Source organism: Ailuropoda melanoleuca, chromosome 16 (genome assembly GCF_002007445.2).
Source record: "Ailuropoda melanoleuca isolate Jingjing chromosome 16, ASM200744v2, whole genome shotgun sequence".
In the NCBI taxonomy this organism is placed as follows: domain Eukaryota; kingdom Metazoa; phylum Chordata; class Mammalia; order Carnivora; family Ursidae; genus Ailuropoda; species Ailuropoda melanoleuca.
Window position 1 is genome coordinate 20,088,879 of NC_048233.1, and position 15,349 is coordinate 20,104,227.

Consider the following 15,349-nt stretch of genomic DNA (forward strand, 5'->3'; position numbering starts at 1 on the left):
AGACTTCCTTCCTGTCAAGTGGCTTATTGCCAATTAATTCATTCTCCCTTTCTCTCTCATCTCTACCGAGGCTGTATTATAATAGCCTTTATTGTAAATTGTAAATACTGTAAATCCTTAGCAGTTAATACTAATTTTGATGTAGTAATGCTTATTTAGTGAATTGGCTTAATTAGAAACGATTTCATTACTTTAAATTATGTTAACTTTGAGAAGGATATGTAACTTTGTATAACTGATTAGTCTTAATAGAAAGAAATGATGTCAAATTAGCATCTCCATATATAATTGTCTGTTAAGAATTCCAGTTTTTTGGATATTTTTTATCCAATCTAGAGTGTGCAGCAAGAAAATATCGTGTTTGTGGATATTTCTTATTTTTGTCCTTTCTGATGCCAAACTTTTAATACCAAGTTAACTTGTATGACAACAACATTAATTGCTTGTGCTTACAGTTTGTGGCTTAATGTGACATTTTCTCCACTCAATCACAACCTTCTAGACATATCCCTCTTGGCATTTTTAACAGTTTTAAATAATTTCTTTCAAAAAGCAAAGTGTCTGGTTTGTTATCATGAACACACTGAGAAGATCATTATTAATTCTAGTGAATCTTTCTTCTTCAAATTGCTTTAGAAAATAATGATTGATTTTGGTTAGCAATTTCTATTAATAGAGATTTGCAGACTTCATTCTATAACTTCCATGGCGAAAGACTTGAATGCTTGAATAGAGTACAGTACTCTCGTCAACTGAGCACTGGAATTTTATGGTTTTAAGAATTTATCAAAAAGTGGGGTCCCTGGGTGGCACAGCGGTTAAGCATCTGCCTTCGGCTCAGGGCGTGATCCTGGCGTTGTGGGATCGAGCCCCATATCAGGCTCCTCCGCTATGAGTCTGCTTCTTCCTCTCCCACTCCCGCTGCTTGTGTTCCCTCTCTCTCTGGCTGTCTCTATCTCTGTCAAATAAATAAATAAAATCTTTTAAAAAAAAAAGAATTTATCAAAAAGTGATGGCCAATTTATTTCATGTTTACTGGCCGTAGACTGTCACCTCTCCTTTACTGTAATTCCCAATGTGCTATCATCAGTTGATTAAAGAGATGAATGAGAAGACACTGAAAACAACAGTACTAAGGACATCGAACCCAATCGGGAAAAACTAAGTTGTAAATTTCACGTGCATTTCCCCAGCTCTTCCATTTAAGAAGCGTAGATAATGCACTCACCGTGGCCATGTCAATGGAAGCCGTGGCTTCGTCCATGATGAGAATGCTGCTTTTGCGGACAAAGGCCCTAGCAAGACAGAACAGCTGTCTCTGTCCAACGCTGAAGTTCTCCCCACCTTCGGTGACAACTGCATCTACATCAGGAGAAGCAAGGATTTCGCTGAAATGCTGCTAACATTTTCCTTGAGCAAAGTAGGGAAAAATAGGAATGTCCTAAAGAGGATGCTGGATTTCACTGTACTGCTGCGAAGATTTCATACTGGAAAGACGAAGAGGAATTTTACGTTGGGAAAATGAATATGATCCTGGGCCGTATTGTTTTTGACAAAAGGTGGTAAATTACCTACTTATAGCTGGATATAAAATGCTGTTAAGGCATTTTGAAGACTGGAAGACCCTAGAGGCTATTTAATATAATTATTTAAGGAGATTATTTAATAAAACTATCTCAGGCCCAGAGAAATGAAGTGGCTTGCTCATGATCACACAGCTAATTTGCAGTAGAGCTTGATAAGAAACAGAACATTCTTGACTCCAATGTCCATTCTCTTTTCATTATACCAGCCCACTGGACTGTAAGTTGCACATGGTTAAGGACTGGATTTATTTTTGTTCATCAGTGTATCCTCAGCACTTGGTATCTGACATAGCAGCTGAATAGAACATTGTTGAATGGATAAATGCATGTTAGCTCCTCATTATCGTTTTCTTTTTCTTTTTGGGTTTCCATCCACATTTCATAAACTGTCCTATTGTGAGTTTAAGATTAATTAAGATTAATTTTGTTTTACCTCTTTTCTTAGAATTCAAACACTTCCTAGTAGAGTCCTAGGGGTAAATTTCTATTTTCTCATTGCATCAAATTCTTATAATTTTTCATGCTTGGGTGCTATGCCTTTATTCTCTAAATTTTAATTTACATAATAAATAAGGAGGGTGTGAGAGATGATGAATGTTCTTCACCAGAATTGGCCCAAACCAGATCTTTATCAAGCAACTGATGTAATCTTTATGAAGACAATGAACATAAGCAACATCCAATTACATAGTGTAAATATAATCCTCTGTTGCTTACACTGTACCCTAACCCTTGAACACTGTGCCCATGATTCAAAACAGGTGCATACAACTTTCATGTGAGTGAAGAGGACTACAAAGCCATGATTGCCTGTATTCCCAACTACTAAAGGTGTGTCTAAATACCACAGAAGGGTCTATACGCATTATCAATTTCTCAAGTAGACTTGCAATGTTTCGCCATGTAAGACATCAAAATTATGATGGGAAAGTTCATCCAGGTCCCTGGAATTGCTCGCATAGTCTAACACTGTCAAGTTGATAAAACTATCTTTAGCGACATGCTATCTCCATTTCTGTTTGTGGGATGCCTTTCCCTTGGGACACAATTTAAAATCATAAAAGGTATTGTTTTTGAGTAGATCCCCCTTCCCAAATAAACATGGTGTTATTTTGTGGGCTGATTTTTTTTTCTAGATGCCAAACAACACAATGAATGTGGCAACTACATATTATGTATTAAAATTAGAATATCAACCAACTCTTACCTTTCTGTTTTCTTAAATGAGTTCATATTTTAAGGTAGCAAAAGTCCAAAATTATAGATATTCATCATTTTTATGAATTAAAGACTCCATTGTGCACTTTCTGTTTTTGTTTTTTTTTTTAAGATTTTATTTATTTATTTGAGGTACAGCGAAAGTGAGCAAGAGAGAGGGAGAGAACATGAGCAGGGGGAGCGGCAGAGGAAGAAGGAGAAGCAGGCTCTTCACTGAGCAGGNTAAGATTTTATTTATTTATTTGAGGTACAGCGAAAGTGAGCGAGAGAGAGGGAGAGAACATGAGCAGGGGGAGCGGCAGAGGAAGAAGGAGAAGCAGGCTCTTCACTGAGCAGGGAGCCCGAAGTAAGGCTCCATCCCAGGACCCTGGAATTCCGACCTGAGCTGAAGTCAGATGCTTAAGGGACTGAGCCACCCAGGCGCCCCTCTGTTGTTTTGTTTTGTTAATCATGTTCTTTCATTATTGTTGTTGTTTTATTCTGTCATCAGTTATTTTCCAGAAATTGTCTACCTCTGGGACTAAATTTATATCAATGACTGTTTGAATACATGTTTTATCCCTTACATGGGTGGCTAAAACTGACTTTGCAGCAAGATATAGAACATAATGTCTTCATGAAATTACATCACATAAATATAAGCAAGAAGCCCTCCTGGCAACAAAGAAAATGGCTGCCAATGTGGAGAAACTGTCTGCTCCTACATGGTACTGACTACTTTGAACCTAATAGCCTCTTCAAACCTCTTACCCATTTACTGGGGGTCAAGGGTCATGTCAATCACATGAATAGAATGACCACAAGGAAATATTCTGATTCAAATGACCTGTACCTAATGTAATAAAATTATTAAAAAACAAAAAAACAAAAACAACAAATGACCTGTACCACTGGGGCGCCTGGGTGGCTCAGTAGGTTAATTGTCCGACTCTTGATTTCAGCTCAGGTCATGATCTCAGGGTTGTAGATTGAGCCTGCTTGAGATTCTCTCTCTCCCCCTGCCCCTCCTCCCCTGCTTGTGCTCTTGTGCCCTCTCTCTCTAAAAAAATTAAAAATAAAATAAAATAACCTGTACCACTAAAGTGAAAAGACTGAAGAGTTAAATGTATTAACTGGAGTATTCTGGAGTATTCATATAGAACAGAATTTGTTACAGGTTTCATCCTCTGATATCTCATGCAAAAACATTAGATTTTGAAGTGTCCTAATGACCTTTTGGAGATTATTTTAAATATAAGGGGATTTAACATGAATTATGTGGTTCCAGCATAAAATATAGATAGAGATATATAGAAATAATTGCATATGTAAAAACAAGTGCATTCTCTAGAAAATATACCTAGACCTCCTGGTAGGGATTTGACCATATTCTTCAGCTGAGCAATTTCTAGAGCTTCCCAGAGTCTGTCATCTGTGCATTTACACTCTGGATCTAAATTAAATCTGTAGGGGGAAAGATAAGTTATTTAGTCAATAAATAAAAATAAAGGCATTTTTACATATGTTTGCTTATTGCTGTTCTTTCCTTAAAATATAAGTCCAATTTGTTTTGGTTATTGCTCTATCCCTAGTACCTAGAAGAGTGCTCAGGATAGAGCAGGCATTCAATTCGTGTTAGATGAATAAATGAATGACCTTAATGCTATGAAAAATGTTTCCTGAAGACACAATCGGTAAGTTTATAAGCAAGATAGGACATGANCAGTGCTCAGGATAGAGCAGGCATTCAATTCGTGTTAGATGAATAAATGACCTTAATGCTATGAAAAATGTTTCCTGAAGACACAATCGGTAAGTTTATAAGCAAGATAGGACATGATAAAATTCATTATGTAGATTTATCCACTTTTATATTATGCTTAATATAACTGGAATCGTGTCTAGCAAAGTGTTTTTATAGAACCGATGATAAAAGGGAACATGTAATACTATTTTAGATGAGCCACACTGCACCACCCACAATAGTAGTATTCATAATAAATCTATCCAGACATATAAATTCACCATGGCAATGCTAAATAACTGGATACATCCCCAACTTTTAACTTCTACAGCTGAATATTCAGCAATCTTAGGTCCATTTTCTCTTCAAGACAAAAGGAAGTGGCAATACTTCTTTGTAATTAAGGTAGAGGAGGTGAGCAAGAGAGAGCGGAGGATGGACGCAACGAGAGACATGACCTGGTGGATCATGCCATGGAGAACTTTGGAGTCAGACAAACTTTACTTGGAATTGTGGTTCTACCACTTACTGAGTGTATGAACTTGAACCAGTTAGAGCTTCTCTGAGGTTCAAAATTCTCATCTGTAAATTGAGGATAATAGTATGTATACTAGAGCAGTGCTTTGAGGATGTAATGAGACAATATATTTAAAGCACTTAGCAGATAGTAGATATTGCCTTTTTTTTTTTTTTACAGTGGAAAACTATAAACCAGGCATGGAGAAGACTGTAGCAGCTTCTTAAAAGCAATTCTGGCTGCAAGAAAAATTGTGAGGGATGGGGGAATCAAGGGATTAACCGAACTCAGTATCTGCTGAGCCCAAGCCAGTTGCATTAAGTGATAGGCAGGAGATCTGTAGGGTAGAACACCTTAGAAATGTCTGCCAAGAATCACTGCCCCAAGTACAGAGGGAAAGTGACTTTTGTGGAATCAAATTGAAAGAGCAGAGCTCCTGGAAAAACATAAAGGACTGGCCTCTGTAGGTTAATTTAGCAGTTCTAGGGTTTCCTAAACCAAATTGTTGGCCAGAATATTCGATCTTATCATCCTGATAATGTCATTCACACCTATCTGAAAAACAGTTCTGAGGAAAACCCTCCTATGAGCCAAAAGGTAAATCCTGAGACATTCGGGTTTCTGTTGAATACATCACTTACCTAATAGAACCACTGAATAGTATTGGATCCTGCAAAATGATTGAAAGTCTAGAACGTAGTGTGTGCAGTGGTAGTTTTGAAATGTCTATCCCATCAATGACAATCTTTCCTGTTAAACAGAAACAAAAAATTGCAGGCATGTAGTAAAATCAGAAGTAAAATAATATTTGTTTACAAATTGAAAGTACTTTCCTAGTTCAGGGTTGAAACTCAGAAGATGAAGCTTTCCATTTAAGTATTAAAAACATCATTATCCATCTCTATGAGAAATATATATTTTGGTGGTAGGTTCTCTTTCTTATGTAGTTTCTCTGAAAGAGATTCTCAGTTTCTATTCAGTTTCCATGGTTCATACAAACCCAAAGTATTTTTCTCCTTAAAGGGTCCTCTTCCTTCTAATATTCCTTTATCCTTGTTCCCTGCTTTCTTTTCTTTCATAAGATATTCTATATACATGCAACTATCTTTTTTTATTGTCTCTCTTTCCTGACTAGAATATAAACTCTTTGAAGACAGTGATTTTTGTCTAACTTATTCACTCTTTTATTGATTGAACAGGACAGTGCATTGCAAATAAGAAAGGAAATTCTATAACATAGATATCAACTTTTAATTAATTTCTCCATACTGTATTTAGACTTATTAGAGACTTGTGCCATCTTGATGTCTTTGCCTCAAATTGATAGATTATTTTATCTTATCACTTTGTGCAAAGACAGAACTGCCATATGAAATGAACAGGCCAGGCAAAGAGTGGCAGGTAGAGTCCCTTTTCCAGCTAGATGTAGTTTCAAGAGGAGACAAGGTGATCAGTTGAACCTTTCTTTCAGGAATAACACACTATCTGTTAAAATCTTAACAACCTAATGCTAAACAAGAGAATCAGTCATTGATAGCCCATATGGGGCCTGAAAGCATGTTTCTGGATTCATAAGGAACAGGCTAATCTATTATGTTCAGTTATAACCACAGTTGTTTTGTTTTTTGATTAAAAGTGTCAATCGTCTTTGGATCATGTAACTGACTTATAATGCAAATCCACTGAAGGTCCTTATAGTAGCTGTGTGTTATTTATTATTACTAGCCATGGAAGAGCAAGCTGCCAACCCAGCAGCTGACGCCAGCTCTGCTCCTGAATCCAAACCCCAAGGAGACTGCAATTACTGTAGTTCATCTCTGTTCATAAACTGACCTCTTCACCTCACAGAGCTGTTGTATAGATTAAATTAAACAATATAAACTGTCAAGTACAATAAAAACCTGAAGTACTATAATCATCACCACAATTATTTCAGATAATAATAGGAAGTACTTCCTTGAGCTGATCAAGCACATTGCTGGATACCCATTTATTCAGGATGGTTTATGTGCTGGGCTATTTATAGGCCACTTGATAGACTAAATAATGTGACATATTTTTTCTAAAGCAAAGATTAAATTATTTCCATGTATCATGTTATTAATTTTGTGGATGAATAAATATTTTTTTATATTGTCAACATGTGCTTGGCACTTTGCAGGTTGCCACCCACAAAATGTCCAGCATCATGAAACTATGTTATGAAGGTAAGAGTCATGCACCAAAATTAATAATGCAGATTACTTATCTCCTTGCATTTTTTTCCTTTGATGGAAATGGATGTGTTTTTAGTTTGAACAAAGCAAGACAGTGTTCCTTTCTCTCCCTTCCTCTTGAAATGCCACCTGCATCTACTGCTGTGCAAAATGGGTGGCTTTGTTTTCATTTTATCAGTTTATTAGAATTCTTTAACAACACTCTCTAGAGCTGAGTCTAGAGCTAATAATTTTATTAGCAATTTTATGTTCATTCTTTACTTCTAGACTGTTGATCTGGGACACCTGCCTCAAATCATGGGTCGCAGGACACAAAGTCCTTATAAATATTTGCTCTTTCTTTCTGCAGGATTAGGTAAGTTAATGTCTCACTTCCTCTAAGGAAAAGCACCACAAAGCCAATGAGAACATTCAGTTGGTAACTTACCATCAAATATATCAACCATTCTGAAGAAAGCCAGTGATAATGATGATTTCCCGCTGCCAGTGCGACCACATATGCCCACCTAAAAAGCAAATGTCACTCAGAGAGAAAAGGACTCAGAAAAAAGACAGAAGATGGGCAAAAAGTGTTTTTAATTTCAACAAGATACCACGGGGAAACTACGCCTCTAAAGTTACAAAAAACCGTCATTCTTTTCTTAGGTCTCCTTTATGTATCCTCATTAAGGTAAGAATAGAGTCTTCACAGAATATTCAATGATTTCATTCTAATTCTTTTTATTTTTATGTGGCTGTGCTGTTTTTCCTTCATGGCTTAATTTTTGCATTTAGTATATTGTTGCTCTAATAAGTATTCAATTTTATCTTAGAAGTGATGATTTTATAAGAAAAAGTAGACTGGCTCTAATTTTTTTCTGCACATTTTCTCTTTTTATTTTTAATTTTATGGATTTACTTTTTATTGTGTTCAGTTAGCCACCATATAGTACAGCATTAGTTTCTGATGTAGTGTTCAATGATTCAATAGTTGTGTATACACCCAGTGCTCATCACAATATTTTCTCTTTTTAAAGTAGCTAAAACAAATCATTTTGGGACTAAAGCTAGTACAAATGCATTAGTTCTCAAGGGGATGTCTGATATGGCTGTAAGCCAGGAGCCNACACCCAGTGCTCATCACAATATTTTCTCTTTTTAAAGTAGCTAAAACAAATCGTTTTGGGACTAAAGCTAGTACAAATGCATTAGTTCTCAAGGGGATGTCTGATATGGCTGTAAGCCAGGAGCCAGAAATTTGGAAAAATACACATATTGTTGATTTTCCTGATCTTCAAGGGGGACTAATGAACGGCAATACAACTTAGAGAACATGTATTTTATCCTGATCCTATCTCTCTCTTTTCTCTTTTACGTAGATAATTTGATCTGTAAAGTGCAGGGAGTATTATGTGAGCCCAGTTGAGAATGTTCTTGGCTGAATGTCTCAAGAGCTTAGGTAGTGATCAAGTGGCTCCATTCTCTGATTTGTATGATACAAATGGCAGTGAGTTCCATACCTTTTGCCCAGGTTTGATGTAAGCCTTGACATGCTTAAGAACAGGTTTCAGATTATTTTCATATCTGACACACAGGTCATGAATCTTGATCTCTCCTTCCTGTGGCCAATGTTCTGGAACTTGAGAAGGGTCTGGGGGGTGAAGGTGAAGTAGGGAAAATGAATGGGAGAGAGAAAGAGGGGGCCAAGGAGAGAGGGAATGGGATAGAGGGGGAGAGAGATGGTGGGAGAGGGAGGAAGGGGGAAGGAAAGAGAGCGGGGCAGGAAGACACATACACATACTTATATACATTTATACATACAAACATATACATTTTTTATGAATTTAAAATAATATTGAACCAAATTCTGTATCTTTTTAAAATTAAAATTACATTCAGAGTAAAGGCCTATTGATTAAGAACCTTCAAAATAGTTTTCTATATGTGTGTTTCTTTTTGAAGCATGAACTATTCTGTCTTTTCTACATTCCATCACTTGATTCTATTGAAGATAGTTCATCTGCGAATTGATTCATTTGTTCAGTCAATCAATCTTCAAACATTTGATGCTTAAAATGTGAGAAGTGTTTTGCAAGATGTTGGGAATATGGAAATGAAAGACATGCCTCAAGGTGCTCCCTGTGTCCTGGGGAAGCATCGGGATCTACAGGACTGCATGCAGAGTCACATGATGGAGTCCAACCCAAGGTGCTCTCGGAGCACGGATGCTGGTAACCTGAGAGTTCCAGGAGGGTTTCAAGAGAAGATGGTGCCTGAGATGGGTCTTAAAGGATTAGGGATGGGGAGATTTGTTTCAAATATACATGGAGAGAACAAAGATAAAAAGAAGGCATAGCATGTTGGTATGACCAGAGTAAAAGTCATGGATAGATGATGAGAGATGAGACCAGATAGGTGGGCAAGGATCAACTAATGAAGAGTCTAGTGGTCTTAGCTAACTTTTCTGGACTTTGTCCTTGAAGATCTGGATAGTTATTGAAGGATTTAGGCAAAAGAATGCATTTTAAGCATGAAATTTGAATTTAAGAAAGATCATTCTGTCTGCAGTATTGAATTTCCTGCCAATTTTATTGTAGCAAAGCTGAGAATCTCAGTGAGTAAGATCCAAGTTTCTTGACATCTAAGTTAATAGGATCTTGAGGAAGAGTACACAATAGTTCATAGTGTAGGTTGGCAACAAATGTAATGAAGTCCAAATACTTTTTATAATTCCCTTTAAATATTAGTACATAATATCTATTTGGAGTCTGGTCGTATCCCAAAATTTTCAGGTCTAGTCATATAATTTCAGGTGTAGCTCATAAAATAAAGGCAAGACGAAAAGGGATTCTCTGGATTTTAAAGTGGAAAACAAAAGCAAAAATGACCATGTGTCTGGCACACAATTAATATTTGTATAAAATATTTAAGTGAAACAAAATAGTATTCAGAGCAATACCCATAGTGCCTTCATAGTTCTCAGATTCCATAGTCAAGAAACTGTTCACTTTCTTCACTGCCCCCATCTGGACCTCCAGGTCAGCCAAGTTCCTCACAACCCAGTTCAAATAATTGGTTATCTGTGTCAGGTGACAAAAAGAAATTAACACATTTGAAATGAAGTACGATCTTTGTAATCACTGGATATTTTAGGATAGGATGACTTGGACAGTTAGTGTACATCATGTGGTACAATTTGTAAGTGCTGCAAGATATCAGAGACCAGGGAGGATGTCATGGGATCAAGCAGGCAAAGGAGGTGTCCACTCTTCTTCAAGGGTCCTCACATGTCAATGATTCATAAACTGTCCTCTGATTTCCCTGCACGAGTTGGATGTACCTCTGTTTGCACTTATCTCATTTATATTCATATTCATTTTAGTTTCCCAAAATAGGTTGTGAACAACTTACAACAGGGATCTCAAACAGCCTTGGGAATCTCTCACCATAGATTCTGAGGAGTTTCTAAAAACCGATTCGCAGTATCAGGACTGAATCCATGCTACCGGAAATTGCTGGGTTTGGGCCCCAATCTCCTATTATTTGTAAGATGTCATTTTGTTGTGAATTTCAATCTGCTCCTCTTATGTCCATGAATAGGAGTTGATAATAATTATGGAAGGTTCCTCCAGCACTACATGAAAAGAGATGTGTTCATCCATACCTACCGTAAGTGCGTACAGAAGACCCAAACCCACCAATCCAGAATTGGAAGAGCCGCTGATGGATGCAATAGAGGCAGTGAGGACAATGCAAGCTCCCAGATAATCCTAGAAAAGAGCAAGAAAAAGCATTAAAAAAATTTCCTCAAGTTCTTAAACAAAAGAACCTAACCAATTTAGGGAGGTGATCACTAAGACAGTACACATCACTTCTTGTGTGTCCTGTTAAGTTTCTGAGGAAGGCTACCTAAGATATGGATGAACGCCGACTCACCATTTTAAGGCTGGAATGGGTGTAATTCAATGCTCTCATTGAATCCATGCAGAAATGGATTAAGAGAACTTAAATAACTTGCCAGAAATTCAGCTGCAATTTGTGGCCCAACCAGCATCAGACATAGGGTTTCTTTTTCTCCTCCCCTTCCCCCCACCAGCCCTTTCTATTGCATTGTGTTGCCAGATAAGTAATTATTTGGAGACTTGATTTACTACCTTAAATTTCATGTGTGCTTATGTCTGGGTTGTGTAATCTATCTCCCTTGAGTGATATAGTAAGGGCCCTGCAGAAATTTGCATCTGGATACCTTGTTGAGATTCATATCTAAACTTTTTGTCAAATATCTGAGCTCAGAGTCTGGGACATTAAATCTCCAGATTCCACGTAAATAAGAATTAGGGTTGTATTTACTCATAAATGGGAAGTGTGGGACTGTCTTAGAGCATCCGAATTATCTATGGTCTATCAGTGATAAACTCTTCTGTGAAATTTAAAAAATTCATTGAGACCAGTCTTTAACTCAAATAAAAAACAGGGCACAGCTGTCCATTCTCTTTTCTTTTCTTTTCTTTTTTTAGAAAAAAGATTTTATTTATTTATTTTAGAGAGAGAAAGACAGAGTGTAGGGGGTGTGTGGAGGGGCAGAGGGAAAGGGAGAAAAAGAAAATCTTAAGCAAGGTCCACGTCCAACCGGGGCTCAATCTTATGACACTGAGATCATGACCTGAGAGCCGAAATCAAGAGTCAGATACTTAACTGACTAAGCCACCCAGACACTCCACATCTGTTCATTTTCAAACACTTCTTGTTTCGCCATTCACCAGCACTCTTAGGCACTGTTATGTCTTATCATTTGAAAAAAAATCTTAAAAACTTTTCATGCCAATGAATCATATGTCCCAGAAGCAGGTAGCATTTCAGGCATGAGCACTTCTAGAACTATTTCAAGTCTCATTCACTTGTGACCTTTCTAGCTAGATATGTCTCTGATCCCTCAAAAAAAAAAAAAANAAAAAACACCAAAAAAAAAAAAACCCAAAACTAATAACTAGGTGATAAGACTTTAATGACGGTAATGGAGTGTTTAACATGCTGGAGTCAACAAATGAAGTTACTCAAATCAGCTCACATGTGCACATTCCTTCCTCTTTTTAGAGCAGATCCAAAGATCCAGCTTTTAAGGAGCAATCAATAATTCCAGCCTTGAAATCAGAGATCTGGGCTCAGATGCTGACTTTGCCAATTACCACACAAATAATTTAAACTGCTTTGAAACTAAGTTTCTTTGGAAAATAGAAATAATACCTAATTCAAAGACTTTGAAAGGACTAAAAAAAAAAAATAGATTAAATACCCGTTAGATTTCACCACCTCCATGTACCAGGATGTCTTTTTTCCTCTGGATGATTTTCAAATGTTTGAAGCAAGCTTAAAAGTTTATGTGCATCATAAAACATCAAAGGTTACAAAGAGGCACTAAAATCTAATTCCATAATGATTTCCATGATCTTTACAAAGAATAAAGAAAGAAATCATGCAGAGTTACTCTCTTGAGGCAGTAAATTCCCAAGAGGTAGTAAATACTCCTTGGATTGCTTCTTCCAGTTGGACCATGTGTTAACAACTTGTCACATCCCAATTAGGTAGTACTTCTTCTTTTTCCCTTTATTTGAAGCAACAACTACGTGGGTGCATAATCTAACCAGTCTGGGCCACTCTTACATCTGACAAATGCCAACATGCTTACCAAATACTTCTAAAATATTTACAGCAATATGAATTTTTCCTTCCAGCCCTCTGTGTAAAGTTAATACTTCTAAAGTTATGCCATAAATTTGTAATTTCTATATTATCTCTTCTAAAAAGACTCATAAAAAGTTTCTGTGATGAGTCCCAGAGAGTAAGTATCAGGAGATACTTGGAGCAAGGCCTTTCCTCCCAGCTTGATATAAAGAAATATGCCATTCAGTTTCTGAGAAATTTCTGTGGGTAATGTACACATTAAGGATTTGAAACAAGGCATATTTTTATTAATTTCTATTCAAGAAGAGCTTCATTCTTCATACTATCATATATATATGTTTGTTTCAAGATTTTTTAAAATTCCACTTAGTTAACATGTAGTAGAATATTAGTTTCAGGAGTAGAATTTAGTGATTCATCACTTACATACAGCACCCAGTGCTCATCACAAGTGCCTTCCTTAATGTCCATCACCCATTTAGCCCATCCACCCATCCACCTCCCCTCCATCAATCCTCAGTTTGTTCTCTATAGTTAAAAGTCTGTTTTATGGTTTGCCTCTCTCTTTTTTCTTTCTTTCCCCATGTTCATCTGTTTCATTTCTTAAATCCCACATATGAATAAAATCATACGGTATTTGTCTTTCTCTGATTTATTTTGCTTAGCATAATACTCTCTAGCTCCATCCACATCATTGCAAATGGCAAGATTTCCCTTTTTTTATGGATGAGTAATATTCCACTGTATATATATACCACGTCTTTATCCAATCATCAGTCAATGGACATTTGGGCACTTTCCACAATTTGGCTATTGTTGATAATGCTGCTATAAACATCGGGGTGCATGTGTTCCTTCAAATCAGTATTTTTGTATCCTTTGGGTAAATACTTGGTAGTGCAATTCCTGGATCATAAGTTAGTTCTATTTTTAACTTTGTGAGGAACCTCCATGCTGTTTTCCAGAGTGGCTGCACCAGTTTGCATTCCCACCAGCAGTGCAGGAGAGTTCCTTTTTTGCCACATCCTCGCCAACATCTGTTCTTTCCTGTGTTATTAATTTTAGCCATTCTGACAGGTGTGAGGTGGTATTTCATTGTGGTTTTGATTTGTTTTCACTGATGCCGAATGATGTTGACCATCTTTTCATGTGTCTGTTGGCCATCTGGATGTCTTCATTGGAAAAATGTCTATTTATGTCTTCTGCCCATTTCTCAACTGGATTATAATTTTGGAGGGGTATTGAGTTTGATAAATTCTTTATAGATTTTGGATACTAACCCTTTATTAGATATGTCATTTGCAAATATCTTCTCCCATTCTGAAGGTTGCATTTTAGTTTTATTGATTGTTTCCTTCACTGTGCAGAAGCTTTTTGTCTTGATGAAATCCCAGTAGTTCATTTTTGCTTTTGGAGTATTTACTACCAAGTGGTTGCTGCCTGGGTTCTCCTCTAGGATTTTGATGGTTTCTTGTCTTACATTTAGGTCTTTCAACTATTTTGAATTTGTTTTTGTGAATGATGTAAAGAAAGTGGTCCAGTTTCATTCTTCTGCATGTTGTTGTCCAACCTTTTGTTGAAGAGATTGTTTATTTTCCATGGGTATTTTTTCCAGCTTTGTTGAAGATTAGTTGACCATAATGTTGTGGTTCCATTTCTGGGTTTTTCTATTCTGTTCCATTGATCTAAGCGTTGGTTTTTGTGCCAGTACCATACTGCCTTGATCACTAAAGCTTTGTAATATAATTTGAAGTCCAGAATTGTGATGCCTTCAGCTTTGCTTTTCTTTTTCAAAATTGTATACATTCTTTTAAAAGTATAACAGCAAAATAATCACTGAGTTTCAAAAAATGGAAATTAGACAGTAGGCCTAACGTAAACATTATAAAGGAAATGCAAAACTTTATGCACTGAATCTCTTTTCTTCTCTTTTTCTCTTTTTCTCTCACCCTCCCTCCATTAAATTAACTATGGAATCTATATTTTATATTGGGGCCTGGATTCACTCATTATATAGAACTAAATGGTAGATTCAGTTAGATGATAATTTAAATTATTTTCTATTGAATTAAAATGATAATTCTGGTAATAGATAGCCTTATCCTGGCAACATTGCCAGCAAGAGAAGTGAAAACAGAAGAAGGAGGGAAGGGAGGAGGTTGATGAGTAACTTTGAGCTAATATATAATTTCTGGCTCTCTTTCACATGGCTAATGTTTTTAAAACTACTTGAAAGGTTCTCAGTATGATCATTAGATACTGTTATTTTAATTATTAGTCCAGTATATAAAATATGCCAAGATTTATATATAAATATATATATATATATTTAAATTTAATTTAATTTCAAGTTAGTTAAAATACAGTGCAGCACTGGTTTCAGGAGCAGAATCCATCCAGTGATTCATCACCCACATACAATACTCAA

The 15,349-nt window shown here is 36.4% G+C and overlaps 1 protein-coding gene across 1 annotated transcript in view; it reads right to left on the reverse strand.

The window, feature by feature from the left end:
* The window catches only part of ABCC9 (ATP binding cassette subfamily C member 9), a 134,565-nt gene that overhangs the window by 8,092 nt on the left and 111,124 nt on the right, over window positions 1-15,349 (reverse strand). The window contains 7 exon segments of the mRNA XM_034645224.1: window positions 1,229-1,362; window positions 4,144-4,247; window positions 5,686-5,794; window positions 7,688-7,766; window positions 8,760-8,890; window positions 10,199-10,319; window positions 10,908-11,009. Of these exon segments, the coding sequence (XP_034501115.1) occupies window positions 1,229-1,362; window positions 4,144-4,247; window positions 5,686-5,794; window positions 7,688-7,766; window positions 8,760-8,890; window positions 10,199-10,319; window positions 10,908-11,009 (780 nt within the window).